The sequence below is a fragment of the Amborella trichopoda genome, chromosome 7, assembly GCF_054954075.1.
Source record: "Amborella trichopoda isolate Santa Cruz 75 chromosome 7, AtrichopodaSantaCruz75HAP2 v2.0, whole genome shotgun sequence".
Lineage (NCBI taxonomy): Eukaryota > Viridiplantae > Streptophyta > Magnoliopsida > Amborellales > Amborellaceae > Amborella > Amborella trichopoda.
The window spans coordinates 1,492,516-1,512,571 of NC_142342.1; the positions used below are offsets into that span (position 1 = coordinate 1,492,516).

General features: G+C 33.9%; 1 protein-coding gene across 3 annotated transcripts; it reads left to right on the forward strand.

Moving 5' to 3' along the window:
• Positions 1-5,002: 5,002 nt before the first annotated feature.
• On the forward strand, positions 5,003-11,811 carry LOC18995810 (E3 ubiquitin-protein ligase WAV3). Of its 3 annotated transcripts, XM_088872010.1 has the most exons (3): positions 5,003-5,293; positions 5,554-5,681; positions 9,551-11,811. In XM_088872010.1, the coding sequence occupies exon 3, from the start codon at positions 9,578-9,580 to the stop codon at positions 11,489-11,491; it is 1,914 nt and encodes a 637-aa protein (XP_088728136.1). In that variant the 5' UTR covers positions 5,003-5,293; positions 5,554-5,681; positions 9,551-9,577; the 3' UTR covers positions 11,492-11,811. The 3 variants fall into 3 exon arrangements, with proteins under 3 accessions (XP_088728136.1, XP_006846804.3, XP_088728137.1); XM_006846741.4 differs by lacking the exon at positions 5,003-5,293 and having other exon boundaries at positions 5,425-5,681; XM_088872011.1 differs by lacking the exons at positions 5,003-5,293; positions 5,554-5,681 and adding an exon at positions 8,791-8,921.
• Positions 11,812-20,056: the final 8,245 nt, after the last annotated feature.

Genomic DNA, 20,056 nt, shown 5'->3' on the forward strand with positions numbered 1-20,056 from the left:
CTAATCCATGATCGAAATGTTTGTTTTCTTTTCTTGTAATCCATGATCAATTTTTTTGTTTTTTTTTTTTGTTTTTGTAACCCATGATAGAATTTTTTGTAATCCATGATCGAATGTTTTGTAATACATGATCGAAATGTTTGTTTTTTTTTTGTAATCCATGATCGAAATGTTTGTTTTTTTTTTTTGTAATCCATGATTGAATTTTTTGTTTTTTGCTTTTTTTGTAACCCATGATAGAGTTTTTTGTAATCCATGATTGAATTTTTTGTAATCCATGATCGAACTGTTTTTTTCTTTTTTTGTAATCCACGATTGAATTTTTTGTTTTTTTTTTTTTTTTTGTTTGTTTGTTTTTTGTTTGTTTGTTTTTTTTTGTAATCCATGATCGAATTTTATGTAATCCATGATCGAATTTTATGTAATCCATGATCGAATTTTATGTAATCCATGATTGAATTTTTTGAAAATTTGTGATCTTTTTTTTTTAATCCATGATCAAATTTTTTTTTGTAATCCATGATAGAATTTTTTGAAAATTTGTGATTTTTTTTTTAATCCATGATCGATTTTTTTGAAAATTTGTTATTTTTTTTTTTTAATCCATATTATTCAAAGAGAAAATGAGAGAGATGATGATTATGAGGCCACCCTATCCCAGCCATATTATTCACATATCGAGTCCCAACAGCAACAGTGTAAGGATGAGCACGAAATACTGTAAATTAAATGCTGAATGGCGGTTCATGCAGGGAAAGAACATATCAATATTCGCATATTCATTCAAAAACATGAAAATTCTTAATGGAGTACCCTCATTTTTTATTGAATTCCTAAAAAACAATATTTATAATGAATTTTAATAATTTTTTCGAATTTTTTTAAGCTTTATTCTGACCGATTCACCCGATTCCCGATCCGGATCGCCGATTCGCCGATCCGGAATGGTTTTTTGGAAGCCCGATCCGGGTCACCGATCCGTTTTTTAAACCATTGAAATAAACAATGGGGCACTCGACCTTCAACTGTAGACTACGGTCCACACTTGCTTTCACAAACTGACCCAGTATTGTCCATGACCCACAGTCCATGCAGGGGGCTCATTAGTGGGTCACCAAAGTCTAGCCAATGGGCAATGAGTCATAATCTCAGTTTGTGGATTTCAGGTTCTCTCCCAGAGACGTACCAATGTCACATAGACCTGATTCGACAGCTCATATGGCGCATAGGGGTAACTCTCGCACATACCTAAGCTACACCTTTAAATGTAATTCGTTTTTTCAAAATAACTATAATATATGCATGTCGTGTGATGATACGCGGATGAGGCTTTGACACCTGGCTCTTAAAACTACCATCACATCCATAAAAGACCACACTCCCATTGAATTCATGTTTTATTATATCAAAATGTTTATTATAAATATTTATAAAATCTTTAATGGTCACACTCATCCATCATAATAAACATATGTTGAATATATCATAATAACCCAAATTGATTCTAAAGAGGAAATATTTTTAATATTTTAGTTTGGGATAATAAAGCTCATTGTTCAAGTACTCAAGGAACAAAGCATTTTAGAGAGAGAGAGAGAGGGGTGATGCATGTTAGAGAGAAATATTTTAATATTTTAGTTTGGGATAATAAAGCTCATTGTTCAAGTACGCAAGGAACAGTGCATTGCATTGCATTGTAGAGAGCGAGAGAGGTGATACATGTTAGAGAGAGAGAGAGCGAGAGAGAGAGAGAGAGGTGATGCATGTTAAAGAGAGAAATATTTTAAATATTTTAGTTTGGGATAATGAAGCTCATTGTTCAAGTACTTGAGCAATGCATTTTAGAAAGAGAGATAGAGGTGGTTGCCTGTTAGAGAGAGAGGGGATGCATGCTAGAGAGAGAAATTTTTTTTTAATATTTTAGTTTGGGATAACAAAGCTTATTGTTCAAGTACTCAAGGAACAATGCATGCTAGAGAGAGAGAGAGAGAGGTGATGCATATTAGAGAGAGAGAGAAAGAGATGATGCAGGTTAGAGGGAGAGAAATATTTTTAAAATTTTAGTTTGGGATAATAAAGCTCATTGTTCAAGTACTTGAGCAATGCATTTGAGAGAGAGAGAGGTGGTGCCTGTTAGAGAGAGAGAGGTGCTGCATGTTAGAGAGAGAGAGAGATAAATATTTTTAATATTTTAGTTTGGGATAATAAAGCTCATTGTTCAAGTACTCGAGGACAATGCATGCTAGAGAGAGAGAGAGAGGTGATGCATGTTAGAGAGAGAGAGAGAGCACTCATTCCGACATACAAAAAGAAAGTCAATAATACCCAACAAAAAAGTGGGTCAAAATAATAATATTCCAATGTGAGAGAGAGAGAACGGAACTCATCCCAACATGAAAAAGAAAGTCAGATGATACTAAAAAACAGGAAAACTACACCCAAAAAGGTCAAAATAATAATTCGAATGAAGGGTAAAAGAAAAAGTAAGAAAAATACAAAAAAAAAGGTCAAAATAATAATTTCAATGAAGGGTTTTCAATGGATTATCATTCTACACACGTGGGGTGTGCACGTTTGGTGCAAATCCAGTCATGAGTCATAATGAGATTGGAACCCTTGCCAATTGCTGTGCACCATCCTTATCTTTTCTAAGTGTTTTATGTTTCATTGAAGGCCACATTTTTTTAGGATACTATAGTATCAATATTATAAAAAATTATTTTATGGTCAATTAATAATCTTTGAAAGAAACAAATAGAAACTACTTGTTTTTTTTTTTTCTTTTTCTTTTTTTTTTTGGTGGGGGGGTGTAAAGGGGGTTGTCAAATTTGTATAAATATGATTTTTTATTAATTTATCTATTTGAACAAGTGATTTAAAAAATAGATGGATGAAATTTGTATAATATGGACTTTTAATAATTTATCTATTTGATCCAGTGATTTAAAAAACGGATCGGTGATTTGGACTGGGCATCGCAAAAACTGATCCACATCAATGAATTGGTGCTCCAAATCACGGTGTTATTGTGCGGAAAAAATAAGCCTTCAAAAAAAATATACAAAAACAAGGAACCAGCTAAAAACCAATCTGGCCAGTGAATCAACATTTTTACTGTAGCAAAATATTGTTCTACTGTAGTGAACTGTCGATTTTCTACTAGACCTGGACAATTTTTTTTATATTGACAGAATTGGTACAGGGTGACTGACTCCCAAGTTGAACATCACGATTCTATATCAAACCCAGCATTTTGTAAATTACTTATTTGAACAATAAATAAAAGTTTGCTGAACATCACGATTCTATGCCAACCCAGCATTTTGTAAATTACTTATTTGAACAATAAATAAAAGTTTGCATGTTATTGTGTTAAGGCTTCTATCTTTTGGATAATGTAAATAATAGTTTATTGGTCAAAGAATAACTTTTGATAGAAACTACTTGGGGTTTGGGGGGGGGTGGGTGAGGGGTGTTACATTTGAATTTTGTATAGAAAATAGTTTATTTTATTTGTTTCAAAAATATGTCAAGATGTCTTAAATTCTAAATTAAGTCACCATGTGCTCAATAGGACACCAACAGTTGGGTGAAATAGGGAGCTTGCTGCTCCCCAAAGACATTGCTCTCACAATATCAAAATTATCCTTTATTTTAGGGAAAAAATTACAGCCTTATTTTTGGAAAAAGCCACTGAGATTTTTTTTAAATGATATTTAGAGTCTTCTATTTTTTTAAAGGAAATTAGGTTAATTGGTTATTTTTAATTAATTTGAATTTTATAACATAGTTGGGGCCCTTCTTTGGGCAACACCAGAATTACTAGGGGTTGGTAACATGCACATAGAAAGAATGTAAATATAGCTATTTATCAAGTATTATCTTTAGTTACATCCAATGTTAGGTGATATTAAGAACTCTCTTTTTTAATAGAAGATAAAAAAAAAAAAAAAAAGGATAGGTGGAGAGCATTAATGTAGGTGTGATTCATATTAATGGACACAGATGGAGGGCACTTTCTGGTAAATTTTATGAGTAGTGTAAAAGTCCAGCACAATGAGGGTATTATCTCTTGAGAAAATGTTAATATCTCATTAGAAAATGTTCGTCAACTTTGGGTCAACTCTTTGATTAACTTTAATTAGGACACAACAATGGCCTTACTTGAAAAATGTCATTATCCTTAAACACTTTCCAATTTATTTGATTAATCTCATTTATTTTAACTCATCGCCTTCGTTAAGTAGGCGAAACTGTATTTTAGAGCCATGACTTTGTAAAGCCGCAAATCGAATCTCTCATAAAATTGAGTTTTAGAGTCAGAAAACCTTCAAATCAATTATCTCAACCACTGCAATTATAGATGTGACGAATAATTAATCCTTAAAATAATACAACAACAAATTATCTAAATAATCCATTTGAAGTGTCCACAAATAAGCTAAATCCGTATTATTTATGGAGCTTCAAGTATAATAATAAAGTGAAGATTACTAGAATTAGAATTGTATTTTTTATTGGGATTTTTTAAATTTGGAATCTGGAAATATCATAAAATCGATGAAAAGTTCTGGTAGAAGTCTTTCTTAAGCATATTTTATCATTAATTAAAATAATATATTTTTTTTTTTATAGATCGACTTTTTTTTAAAGTGTCAGTGAATATGAAAATCGTGACTTTTAACTGGAGTTTAAGTAGTAGTACTACTACGACCCCAATCTCATTGCAAAAGACAATAGTTAAAGACATAATAAATAACAAAATAATATTATAAAAAATAATTAAAGACATAATAAATAACAAAAGGATATTATGGTTATTAAAGGTTTTTCCAATTATATTCCCAAATATTTTCTGGCTACTAAATACAAGAAAATTTTAAGGGCGCTAATGAAATTGAAGCAAAAAACAGTGGCACTTGCACACCAACTTTCCGTGGTCCATCATTAAAAAGGGCTCCAACGTTATATTTAACGATTTTTTCTTACATATGTTTTTTGCGTGGTATATCGCTGTCCGCCATGGCAGCTGCTTCATCAAAAGGTCAAAACCAGAGCTTCAATGGCGGCCGCTAAGAAGAAGAAGCAATGGAGAGATCTGAACTTCTGACTAATTCCTTCATTGACCTGGTTTTCGCACTCAAAACCCTAGAAATTCAACCCGTGGCGGCCTTTTCAATGAATCTCAAACCCTAGAAAAATCGTACCCTTTGCCGGCCATGATCATTGATTTTCCAGCTCCCACACTTTGAACCCTAGCCGCCATTATTACGGAGCCGAAGACGTGGACAAAGTAAAACCTAGTCCTTTTTTTTTAGGATTTGGGGCCTTTGAAAGGGGAACCCCTAGCTTCTATTAAATCTCAGTGTGAAAAGCTCTCTATCTCTTGTATTTGAACTCTGGTTTTTTCGCTCCTTGATTGTGCTTTTTTTGCTGGTTTTTTCTTCGTTTTTGCGTTGAAAATGGAGAGTAAATGGAGAAAAGCGAAGAGCGCTCTAGGGCTTCGACTATGTACTTATATGCCAAAAACACTCGATGATTCTTCTTCTCCAGCTGATTCAACTGGTAGACTATCGGATTATCAAGCAACATCAACTGGAGAAATTGATTACAGGCCACTAACGCCTACTCCCACTTCTGCTGGTCTCAGGTTATCGAGAAACAGTTACAGGTCCTCAAAGGTGCGATTCTTCTGCCATTTTTGCGTATCTCGATGTGTATTTTTTGTGCCTATTTGCTTTTTCTGATCAAAATGTGTGTTTTTTTGTCATATTCATTGGATCTATTGATGTATTTTTCTTCCATTTTTTGACATTTTCTTTTCACTTTCCTTGCCTTTTTTTTTTTTGTTCCCTATCTTCTTGTGATTACTTTTTGAGCGAAAGTATTAATTTTTTGAAGTATTTTTTTCCTGAAAATGTTTAACTTTAAGTATTTAACGATTTTTTTTTTTTTGCCATTTTATCAATTTTTTTATGCCAACCATTCTAATAGTTTTGCTCAGCATTTTGGTGTTTATTTTTCTGTAACTTCCGTTCAATGTCTTTTTTTCGATACATAATATTTTCGTATGTTATATGGGGTTATATTATCTGTTGATTTTTTAAAATTTTATTTCTTTTGTTTCTATTTCTCTCCCTTTTTTGGCTCTTTTTATCTCTACCTTTTCATGTTGATAATTTTTTTTTCTTTGTATGCTTTTTGTTGCGCTTGATATTAGGATTCTTTTTGTCTCCTTCAATGTTTGTAAGTTTTTTTTTTCAATTTTTATTTATCATATCTTGAATTTTTTAGTTTTTATTTCCATTATTTGCCTGAGTATATGAGCATTTTTTATATTAAGTATTTTCTGTTAATTTTTATAGTAAACTTAGTTATATTTATTACGGTTGTATATTTCTCTATAATTTTATTTAATTTTTCTATATATGTATTATTATTTGCGTATATGAAACAATCTAAGGACCAAAATTGGATTTTCCTTCGGCTTTTCTATGGCATCCAATCTGTAAGGTTAAATATAAAAGATATAAATTTGCAATATATAACTACGTCTGAAGTATAAATGTGTGAAAAATGTTTCTTTTCCTATAAAATATAAAAAGATATTTTCCTTTCCATCTAGGTATTCTGTTTTGGAATAGAGTTCCGAAGTTAAGCCAATTTTTTGTCATAATTTGTTTTGGCCAAATATTTTAAATGCCCCGAAACCCCTTAAGGTGGCTCTTTAAACCTCATTCTCTAAGAAACTATACTGAAATTGCTCTCCGCTTTTCTGAGAAATTCTACAAATATGCCTCCTTTTTTCTTTTCCTTTTTAAGATTTGATGGGAAATCACATATAGACTATTCTTACATTTGTATTTATTTTTGTGTAAATTTTTCTTAATTTTGGACAAGTAGTGGATCGAAATTTGTGTTTTGTTGCCATTCTTTGTACTTGGTAACTGAAATTTGATCCTAGGCATGCTCAATTTAATTGCTTGCATATGTTGTAAGTTCTCTAATTATTATTAGTACTATAATTATTGTTATTATAATGATAATAGTTATTATTATTACTATCATTATCATTATCATTGTCATTATTAAAGTTCTCTAAATCGTTGTGTAATTTAAAGAACTCTGGTATTGGTCTTGTATTGGTGGAGGAAATCATTTTCCTTGAATCATAAAAGAAAAGAAATTTCTATTCTTATGTACTTCGGGTATCTTGTTTAATTACTTTTGGTTCAACGGAACACAGAGAAAGTATAGATTTTCTGTTTCAATTACTTTTTTTATTTTATTTGAACTCTCCGGATAAGATGTCCTCATTTTGCTTGAGTGGTTAGTGTTCACTTTCAAGAAACTGTTTTTTGAGATTTTTTTTCAGTCGTGATTCTATTTCTCATCAGTGATCATTGATTGGAGGTCCAATTGTTGTTTGAATTAGTGTTTAATTTTTTGATCTTTTTCTTATTGCAATCTGTTAATTTCTCCTGGTTATATAGTCAGAGGATAGAAAATTCAATTTGACAGTTCACAGTGCCAAAACTATGCCAGTTATACCATAGTTTTGAGAAAATTCAATTTGAGAAAATTGGCCAAGCTGGGCCACAGACTCAGCTAATTCTGAGACCGACTCAGACTCAAGACCCTGGCACGTTTGAGCCCGAGCCCGCATATTTAAACGCTGATGTTGCACACCAGCACATGTGGTGGCTATAAAGTATTTTTTTTCTCTTATTTTTCTTGTCTGATGTGGGTTTTCCTTCTTGTATTCTTTACTTTGATTGGAATTCTCAACTGTTATCAGACTTTTTGAAAGTGCTTTCAGGAATGGGGATTTTCAGTGGGTGCTGACGCCCTTGATTAAGATCTGCTTTGAGAATCACCTTGTCTCGTGAATGAATTAGTTTTTATTTTCTGTTTTATTCAACTATTCATCATTTTTCTTGATTTGGACTTCCAGTTGTAGCTTGAACCTTTCCTAAAAAACTAAACAAAGTGATAGATTTGGATGCTGCCTCTAGTCATTGACCAGAATACCATTTCCTTTTGTTTGTTTTTTTGGGGGTAGAGTATACTCTTATGGAATAGATTATTCAGGAGATTAGTCCATTTAAGTTATCACTCATGGTCATCGAACGAAAAGATGGGCAGGGACCAAGAGAGTGGGACCAACCAATGGAGTCATGTCCTGTCTGGTGGGCCGCTCCCTCTTTCTATCAGCATCAATCCTTTTAACAATTGGCGATGACCATGGGTTATGGTTTTCTATTGTTGATTGGGTTACGGAGATGTGAGCGTTTTTAATCTTTTCCTTGCAAAAACATACGGACAACTGTATTAGAAAGTAGCAGATGCGGTTTTCCAATTGAAGTTTCGTGCCGTAATGAGACTCTCCTTTCTTGGTTTCACATGAAAGCCGAAAAGATGGTTTGGTGATTTCAATTATTGGACTGTGTCTACGCACCTTGATTTCCCCCTCTCCATTGTTTAGCATATTAAAGGTTAGGTGAAAACAGGGCCACCATATTTATGCTGGCTGTGACATATGAATCTGCTTTCCCTCAGGTTTTCCTGCAAAAACTGCAAAACGTTTTCTTGTCTGGGTGCTTCATGCAAAACATGTGTGCTATTTGTGGTTGGGTCGGGGGCTGTGTTAGACTTTTACTTTTCTGGTTAACACAATCCTTGGGGTTTCATTGTTCTTAAAAAAATGAGAGATTTGGCATGATCAGGGTGTTATATATATATATATATATATATATATATATATATATATATATATATATATAGAAATCTGGAAATAAGATTATTTGACATGTTCTTCTTTGAAGAATGTAAGGATTTCGAAGACGCAATTTTTCTGTCTTGGGTCATTTTTCTTTGGGTGTGGTTTGTAGAAGGTGTCGAACTTAAGCAATCAACATAAGGTGCACCTCCAGACTTTGTCAAAATAGTTAATTCGGGTATTAAAAATTCCTAGGATCGCATCAAAATCTATTTTCACCTCAACTAGAATTTTAACACAAAAAAAAAAGTGCAGATTGAGCAGATCTGTTAGCATTTGAAAAATCCTGAAAATTGATGATCCATAAAATGTTACAAGAAATATGTTACAAGATGTACTATTTAGAACTTGAGATTCTTTTTTTACCATATTCATATATATTGAGGTTGAGATAATCAATTGGAGGGCTTTCCAAAGTCGGAACAACCTTTTTCGATAGGTTTTTGAGGCACGCATTTTTTTTCCTGACAAGGTTGACTAATTCTTAAAAGGGTGCGTGGGTCAAAGTTTAAGAATTTGATTGATCTTAACTATGAGGGGTTCCAGGGTTATGCATAGAATAAAAGTTTAAAGTCCCACCGGATCTTCCCCGAAGGGGCAGTTTTTGATGCATTGGTTGACAAATAACTGGTTATTGTGTCTCGCTCTCTTCTTTTTTGGTTCTGATTATCTCTAAGCAGCAACTGTCGTTACTTGCCTGATGAACAAATAAATGACCTCGTTCTCTCTCTCACACACAATTCTCAAACGGTTTTCTCTCTCATTTTGCAGAGGACCTGCTCAATATGCCTCGGCGCCATGAAACCTGGCAATGGTCACGCCCTCTTCACAGCTGAGTGTTCCCACTCCTTCCACTTCCATTGCATCCTCTCCAACGTAAAACATGGGAGCCACGCATGTCCAGTTTGCCGAGCCAAATGGAAAGAAGTTCCATTTCCTGCTCCCTCCTCTGATCACAACAGCAGGGCACGCATTAGCCCTCTCGACTGGCCTAACGAGGACCCTGCCTTCATGACCATTTTACGCCGACTACCCCAACCCCGACCCCCCCATGAATCTCATCACCACCACCTGAACCCCCTTTTTCATGCCCCTGAACCTGCTTCATTCACCGATGATGAGCCACTTGACCCACGAACTGAACCCAGTGGTTTGAACCCACCTCTTGAAAACCCAACCCAAGCCCTCAAAATCGAGACCCACCCCGAGTTTGACTTAGTCCCAAGGTCTCTCTCTCTGGACAATTTCTCTATCTTGGTTCATCTCAAGGCTCCATATTCAAGTCAAAATGGGATGAAAACCCAATTATTATCGCCCCAAAGCCATAGGGATCGAGCTCCTGTGGACCTAGTGACTGTGCTCGATGTGAGTGGAAGCATGGCTGGGACCAAATTAGCCCTTCTAAAGCGAGCCATGGGGTTCGTGATCCAAAATTTAGGCCCATCTGACCGTCTTTCTGTCATTGCCTTCTCGTCAAACGCTCGTCGTCTTTTTAACCTTCGTCGAATGTCTGAATCAGGCCGGCAACAAGCCCTACATGCGGTAAATGCCCTTGCGTCGACTGGCGGCACGAACATTGCTGAGGGCCTCCGGAAGGCTGCAAAGGTAATCTCAGATCGTAGAGAGAGAAACCCAGTTTGTAGTATCATACTCTTATCCGACGGTCAGGACACATACACTGTGGGCTCAGCTGCAGGTGCGGGCAGGCTCGCACCTATGGACTACACAAGCCTCCTTCCGAGCTCAGTCCAGGCCCCAGTACATGCTTTCGGGTTTGGTGCTGACCACGACGCAGGTTCAATGCATGCCATCTCAGAGGCATCAGGGGGGACGTTCTCTTTCATTGAGGCAGAGGGGGCCATACAAGATGCCTTTGCACAGTGTATTGGTGGTCTCCTGAGTGTGGTGGTCCAGGACGTGAAGCTGAGCTTCGATTGTGTGGTCCCTGGTGTGCGAGTGACTGCGATCCGGGCTGGAAGCTACACAAGCAGTATAATGGATGGAGGCCAGGGGGGTTCAGTCAACGTTGGTGATCTGTATGCCGAGGAGGAGAGGAACTTCTTAGTTGATGTCACTGTCCCAGCAATGTCGAATAGGGGTAGTTCGGTAAATTACAATGGAGGGGCACAGCCTGAGAGTGGCGTTTCCATAATTTCCACCTTCCTTCTAAGTGTGCGGTGCATGTACAAGGACCCAATAACAGGTGACGGATGCAATGGCACCCCCGTGGTGGTTGAGGTCACCCGCCCCATTGGCGCTGCTGATCTCTTGGGCCTGCCTCGACTTGAGGTTGACCGTGAGCGGCAGCGTGCAGGTGCAGCTGAGACCATGGCTGAGGCACGGGCCCTTGCTGAGCATGGGGACCTCCGCGGGGCAGTTGCCGCCCTCGACCGCCGCCGTTCAGTCATGGCAGGCTCCGCGGCATGGCGTGCCGGTGACGAGCTGTGCCTAGCATTGGATGCTGAGCTTGCGGAGTTGCAGTGGAGAATGGCCAGTAGGGCAGCCTATGAGTCGTCGGGGAGAGCATATGTTTTGTCAGGGCTGAGTTCACACTCGTGGCAGCGGGCCACAGCAAGAGGGGCGAGTGCGGCCCATCGGGCTGGGCCCCATGGGTACCAAACTCCGTGCATGGCGGACATGCTGGCAAGGTCGAGGACGATGGGGCCGCCAGCAACGGCAGCGCCAGTGAGGCCGAGGCCAAGGCCGAGGTGATGATTGGTGGGCTTGGTGGAGAAATTTTTAATGTGGGGAGGAAAATTTTGTCCCTTTTTTTCTTTTTGTATGTTGATTTTTACTCTTTTTTTTTTTGTTATTTCAATGGTATTTGTTTTGTTTTTATATTGTAAATTTTTTGGGGGTATTTTGTGGCATATTGCGGTGATTATAAGTGCATATATAAGGAGTGGTTGTGTTGGATGACTATGTAAATGGTGAATAAGGAGGGGAAGTTGGGCTTTTGGTGTATTATATATGTGTGGTTTTTATAAGGCTGTTGCCCTAAACAATCAAAGTAAGCCGTACCTTCAAACTAAGCCGTACCTTCAAATGTTGTTTCAGTATTAGAAATCGTTATGATGGCTTGAAAATTTATTTTCATATCTAATTATAAAATTTAAGGTGATTCAGATCTATGACCACTTGAAAATATTGAAAATTGATGGTTCAGATAGTACATTGTAAGATGTATTATTTTTTAGACTTGAAATCTTTTTTTTTTTCTTGACCTTTGAAAATATTGAAAATTAATGGTTTAGATAATATATTATAAAATGTATTATTTTTAAGACTTAAAATTTAATTTTTTTATATGCATACATGTTTTGAATTTAGGGTTTGTTAGAACCAACCTCCTCTTCTAGTGAATTTTTGAAGTGCGCTTTAATTTGGGCTTCACTTTTATATATTATAGTTCTATTTTGATTTGCGCTTGTTGGAGTTAAGGCTGGGTTTTCTTAGACTTTCCTGTAGATTCTTCCCCCTTCTGTCTCTCGAAATGTTTACTACTTGTAATCAATGGACTCTCTCTCTCTCTCAAAACATTTGACTGTCCAGAAAGAAAAAAAATCATGTTACTAAATCTAAAATGTACACACTGTGGGACTGTGATGGGATAGAACTATAGTTGGAGAGGGAAAAACAATACTTCAATGTTTTTAAACATTTATCTCTTTTTCTTGTCAAAAAAATTATTTTTAAACATTATGGTATCGTTATAATATAAGGGCTTATTTGGATGTCTTGTTATTGCTTATAATTCACTATTTCAATAAAGTTAATCTTGGTAACTAATTATCTATTGTTTAGCAGTGCTCCATTGTAAGGTTATTTGAGATAAACTTATAGACACTTTAATTTAATTTATAAGTCTATTTTGTTGGAAAGTTGTTGACTTTATTCGAATTGTTGGCATCTACATGTTTTCGGCTAGGAAAAGCTAAAAGTAGTTGAAAATTACCAAAAAAAAAGTTAAATAATTAAATAATATATATAATATAAGATACATACCAAATAACTAATAAAATAAACTATCCCAAATATATTAATTTCAAATAAGATAATCTTTCTTAGATAAAGTTAGTTGACATCGATGTAAGCCTAAACAACATCGATGTAAGCCTAAACACTTGTTCTTGGCTTGTAATCACCCTAGCTGTTCGATGTGATATCGTGCAGTTAGGAGTGTGTCCTTTATTTTGACAGAGTTTGAGAAATTTTCTGTGAGCTTAAGCGCAATAGTGATATGTGCCCTACTGCTTGATCTCATATCACAACCAACCCTGGCTCTTAGATGTAAATCTGGGTAAGGCTATGTATTTCATTTTCACAAACGTTTTTTTTATTTTTTTCGGATGGTAGATATTATTTTTTATTCTCATTCAAATCAATAGTGGGTTGGTTGATTCGGATAATATCTCGAATAAGTTAAAGTAAGGGGTGTTACCCAGCCTTTTTTAAAAAAATAGATCCAATTGAAAAGGAAAATAAATAATCTAAATGGTGACTATTTACAAATTGAATTCTTCTATTTAATAGTTTTTCAAGTTAATGAAAAATAATTCAATTTGTGAATGAATTACACGAGAGTTCGTTTTGCTATTACTTCCGAGTTGCCCAATAAGTTTGTTGATCCAGAATCATGAGATTGGTAGATGTCACAAATCTTGAATCCTTATCCTTATGGTGTTTATTTATTTATTTAGTTAACCTCTTTCACTCTATCTTTGTTAGTACCTCTATTCTATAATGAATAGATGATGAATCAAAACTTTTTATTCGAACGGATCATGTCAATTGGGATTGTTTCCTATCATCGTATCTCGATTTAAACTTAGATAAATATTTTATAAATATATATAATTATATGAAAATATTTCTTTTCGCATTGTAAGTGCAATAAGTGGCATGTCGGCAACCACTAAATTTTACGGCTGGGGGTAAGTGCGACATTCCTATACGGATAAAATTGTGGGTACTAGGAACATGGGAATATGTGAATGATCCTTTATCCGACTGAGAAAGCAATATGAAACATATGATTAAAGAACTTTTTTGTTGAATGTTGATTATTTTCATAAAATGAACAAATTGATGAACAATGAGTTAAATGTACACAATTAGATTAGTCAGCTATACACTCAATTAAGTACACTGAGACTGTCTTGTGGAACTCCATCTCATACTCGTGTTAGTTCCTCGTTTTCTTTCTCTGTTTGACTCAATTTCAAAATGCCCATAAAAAAACATATGTGTATGAGTTGGAATAGTTGAAAATATGTAAAATGTTATAATGCATCTCTCTTGGGTAGTTTGATAAATTCCACACAAGCCATAAAATGCATATCGATACAGAAATGCTATTAAGAAGATCACAATATGACCTAAGTTGTATGCTCCACCTTTGATTGTTTGATTGGACAATGATGAACACTTATGGTCGTATTTGTCAATCAATGGTTGGCAACTTAGCATGCCTAAACAATTCTTGGAGGGTGATGAAGAGTGATGGAAAACCAGTAGACACTACATGGCCTCCATGGTCATCCCGATTCTTCATTTAATCAAATGGTGAAAAATTTGTCCTCATAGTTTTCTAAGTTCATTTGGACCACAATATACTTGCATCCTGTGCAGTTAGTTTCATCTTCAGTGCATAACTGGCACCAAGCAATCCAATTCCCAGTCCTCGAAGTAGCCAAACTACGCGCTGTAACAGTAAGACGGAAAAAGTTTAAAGGTTGCAAATTAAGGTGCACTTCAAAAATCCATCGAAAAAAATGCTGTTTTGATTTTGAAAAACCCTCTAATTGATAATCTCAACATCGAGATTTATATAAATGAAAAAAAAAAAAAAAGAAGAAGAGAGATTTCAAGTCCTAAAATAGTGTATCTTGCAACGTATTATTTGGACTTTTCATTTTCATGATTTTCATATGTTTATCGATTTACTTGATTTTAACCATTTTGAAGTTTAAAATTTTATAATTGGAAGTGAAAATAGATTCTCATACCATCTTAGAAATTTTTTACACCAAAATTACTTCTTATTATAAAATTTGGAGGTGGGCCTACGTTGATTGTTTAATGTTAGAACCTTAAGCAACGCATCTGAAAGAAACCTATTTTTAACCAAATGATTTCGTGCTCCCATGGGAGTAGAATGTCTATTTGCTCCCTCAGGAAAAAACCAAGCTAGTGGTATTTCTAGGGCCCTAAATTTTAGGATATATATATATATATATATATAGGAAAATACTACGCAATGTCTATAGGCGAAAATGAACAGTGATTTCGCCTATCCTCATCACCGTCTAAAGTTCATCGCATGGTCACGATTGTCTGGTAGTATTTTATTTTTTATTTATTTTTCTTACAAATCGGAATGACCTAAAATTTGAAACGTATATTCATCAAAAATAGGGGAATCTTCAAAAAAATATAAAAAAATTATTTTACATGAAAAAATTGACCAACATACCCTCGAAAGATTTCGGAGTATTTTGGTCAAAAAAATCGTGGATAATTTTTTTTATATTTTTATTAGAAGTGCCTCAGTACATATCCTCCAGATTTCAAGTCATTTCGATTTATAGAAAAAAATAAAAAAATAAAATACTACAAGACAATTGTAACCATGCGATGAAATTTGGACGGTGATGAGGGTAGGTGAAATTACTATTCATTTTCGCCTATAGGTGTTGGGAAGACTTTAGCATATATATATATATATATATATATATATATATATATACATTAATTTCGTCTACTCTCATTACCGTCCAAAGTTCATCGTGCGGTCACAATAGTTCGGTAGTATTTCATTTTTCATTTTTTTTTACAAACTAGAATGATCTAAAATTTGGAACATGTGTACATTTTAGTAAGACGCACTTAATAAAAATATAAAAAAAATAATTCGTAGAAAATTATATTGACAAAATACCCCTAAAACTTTTCAAAGGTATTTTGGTTGATTTATTTCATGTAAAATATTTTTTTTGATATTTTTCGTTGATTTTCCTATTTTTTATTAACACACACTTCAAATTTCAAATCATTCCGATATGTAAAATAAATAAAAAATAAAATATTACCGGACAATCGTGACTTTGCGATGAACTTTGGACGGTGATGAAGGTAGGTGAAATGACTGTTCATTTTTGCCTATAGGCATTTTGTAGTATCTTATATATATATATATATATATTAAATTATCTTCTTGAGTAAGCATATGAAGGTTATGTGTAGGTATAGGACAACTACAAGTAGTGTCTTTCATTTGATTTGATGATTCAGTGTGTGTTGAGGAGTCTGAGGAATAAGATGATTCTGTCCATAAAAGGTCATCATCTTGAATATGTTCTATATGTGATTCAGTGGAATCTGAAGATATGGAATCATAATTGATTATGTTATATATTTTTTATTTGGTTGAATCATCTAAATGCAATGATTCTATTTTCTTTTTTAATTTGCATTGATGTTTGTAATGACCAACCTTTCCACATTTATAACACACTGGAAGTTTCTTTTTATTCTTTGTATTTGGAGAGAATTTGTTTATAAACCTTTTCTTATATTTTTTATATTGTTTATGTATTTTATTTGATTTGGATTTATATTTGTCTTTTTTATATTTTTTCTTTTTCTTATATAATTTTTCAGGCATATTTTTCCTATCTAGATAATATTTAAATTGTTCTCAGAAATCACCAAGTTCTTTTCTCTTGGTAATTTGTTGTTTATCTAATTGTCTTTTGAGTTTAAGATCAGTACATAAAGCTAATCCTTTAGCACATATTTCTGCTGAGAGTTCTCCAAGGGTATAAGCTGAATATACTATAATTCCATTATGTTTCTTTCTAAGTCTATCTTTGACTTTTTCTGCAAATAAATAAGGTAGACCAGCAATAAATTTCTCTTTCCAGTGGTCTAGTTGACAATCTTCTCTTATTAATAATCTTGAGAAAAAGACATCTTTATACCATTTATAATGAGATAATGTAGGACAACGAAGATTAGATAGCAGATCTTCTGATCTTGCTGCTAATAATGCTGTGCTTCCTACAAAGTGAAGTGTACTGGTATATATTAAGGTGTTTACTGCATCACTTTCGGTATAAATTATTTCTTGATTTTGTTCATTCCTGGCGGTCCATTGTCTAGTATTGGTAAGGATTCTATTTTTGGTTTCATCATCAACATAAAAATCCCACCATTCTCTTAACCAGCCAGTGAATCCATTAACTATTGCTTTGGCAACTTCTTGGTCTGGGTTGCCTGCCATTTTGTTTGCAGAAGCAAACATTGTCATGTGTCTCATGACATCTAATATTTTTAATTTTGATAGACCATCTATTGTCCAATTGACTATTGATCTTCCTGAGTATGACACAACTTGTTGTATAGCATCTTCTTCAAGTTGGATATCAACAGGTGTGGGTCTTTTATGATATGGTAAAGCTGTAATTGGTTTCCAATTTTTTCCATAAGCGATTCGGTTTATATCAATAGGTGTATTATCCATAAAAGCATTTTCCTGATTTTGGATAGTATCCTCTATGATTGGTTCTATTTCTTCTTGGAGCATCATTGTTTCATGCTCTGGTATTTTGGATTTTCCTTTATCAGAAGATTCTGGTAATGGACTAAGAATTGTTGGTAAAGGAATACTGATTTTGGGAGAAGGAATTCCTTTTATATCTAATTGAGCTAATTTGGCTATTAATTGATCCATTAAGGTTTTATTATTTTCACCAATGTGGAATTTATTTTTATTTAATTTTGGAGGTGGTTTAAACAGGACTGCCTTAGGAAGGGAAGGTGTTACTTCCTTTGAAACGAGTCTTTTTATTCGTTCTGCCTGTTTTCCTAGAGACTGCATATATAAATTCGTATAATTATTTTGTTCCACAATATGAGGAATTAGTTCTTGTTTTTTTCCTAATTCTTTGGGTAAAACTTTATAAGGTGTGGCTATTATATCATATAATGACTGTGGTGGTTCTCCTTTAGTTGATGGAGTTACTCCTTTGAGTATTATACTTTTTTCAGGAGGGTGTGTACTAGCTGTGGTAGTACCATCCGTACTAATATATATTTTTTCTTCTAGAGTTTGAAGATTATCAAATGAAGAAATATTGATTTTATATTGAATACATATTCTTTTAACCATACAAAAAATCCTTTTGTTTCTCTTTCTTTTTTGAGAAACTTGTTATATTTTTTATGCATTAATTCTATTAATCTTGGTTGAAATGTTTGAAGATACCATTGCCTGATATTTTGATTTTCTTCAGAAAGATAATCTTGTTTTAAATAATCAATATTAATTTTCTTCTTTTTCCTTTCTAATTTAGCGGCTAAATATGCTGCTATATACTCGTCATCATAAGTAGTATTATTATTTATTTCTTCTTCTATATCATCTTCTATTTGTAAGGTAAGTATTTGAAATTCTTCTATATTGGGTTCGAGAGTGTATGTGGGAAGAACCACATGATCAGCCGTTCTTTTTACTCCTTGTAGTTGGAAGTCTGAAGATGGTATTGGTTGGGAAGAAGAAGAGGAAGAAGGAAGTATGATGACATCAGGGGTAGTATGACAGGATTTCCTAGCAGGTATGAATGGTTTTTTATTTCTTTTCCTGTTAATATCTATGTCATCTTTTATTCTAGATTGTTGAAATTGTATTTCAATATTTCCATCTGGATGTTCAACTATTTGGTTTGGAATATTATTTCTAGGTACTTCTTGAGGTTGGTTGGCATGTTGTAATGCCCATGACTGAGGTAAAATAATTTCTAACCAATTAATTGTTTTGGGTACAATTGCATGTGATTTATCTATATTAGTTTGAAATAATATAGTCTGATCTTTTTTATCCATTTGCATAATATTAGGACAGAGAGTATTCATTACTTTGTAATAAATTCTATATACTATTGCTAAATTCTGAGAACCATGCATCATATTGAATCCATGAGTTTTTAGATTTATAGATAGTATATCTAGTATGTTTGGATCGGTTAAAGAAACAGAAAAATTTGGAAAACAATTAAAGTATATTGGTCCACTACATAGGCTGGATTCGACCATGCCTAGGAGTGAATCTGTGAAATTATTGTGTCTTGTATCTCTTAGGCATACAAGCACAGAAGTATTTAACCCTAGTCGGGTTAAAGGTTTAATGGTTATTTCAATTAACCCAATATGTAAATATTTATAATTATTTTCTTTATGTTTTTCAATAATTTTTCTTGAGAGTAGTTGAAAGTCTTTTTGATTCTGAGTTACAGATAAACTTTCTTCTACTGTTTTTATAGCATAACCTAGTTTGAATTTAAATGATCCTTTTTGATAAATATCTTTTATTGGTACCTTAGGAATATTCCAATTTTGAATATGATCTTCAATATCATTTATAATGATGTGTTCCTTATTTTTAACTCTTAATGTCTGAGATTGAGTTGCAGTATTACCTTTAAGATTCCTAATTAAACTTGTCATCTGTAGGTTGCGGATAATGACAATCTGGACGATCAAGGGTCCAGCGTGTTCCCCTAAGCGGCTCTTCCTGGCCTTGGCGGGTACTTTGCCTAGACTTGTCCTTTCGTCTCTTGTCTTAACTCTCGGGCCAACTTTCTTAGATGTAAGTTTAAGTAGGTTTCTACAGTAATATTGTAACTTTTTACTCTAACAGTTTTACTGGTTGGCTCTGATACCAAAACGCGCCAAGATCTCTATATATATATATATATATATATATATATATATATATATATATATATATATATATATATTAAGATCATGTCAGCCCAAGGACATACTGCTACAGTAAACACCAACTGCCCAGATTGAATCTGCGCCGATCTGACGATCTCGAATGTCTGATAATGTTTGAATTTTAATTTTTTTTTTACAAGTCGAATTGATCTAAAATTTGGAACGTATGTACATAAAAAATAGGTGAATCTTTGAAAAATATATTAAAAAAATATTTTAGGTGAAAAAATTGATCAAAATACCCTTGTAAAAGTTTAAGGGTATTTTGATTAATTTATTTTTTACGAATTATTTTTATTAGGTGCGTCTTGATGAGAAGAATATACACCTAAAACGTGACTTGTATTTATAGAAAAATTAAAATTCAAACACGAAAATAGATTGTGATGGTCAAATCAGCCCAGATTCAATCTGGGCCACGGACGTTTACTGTAGTGGGCGTACAGAATCTATTTCCATATATATATATATATATATATATATATATATATATAT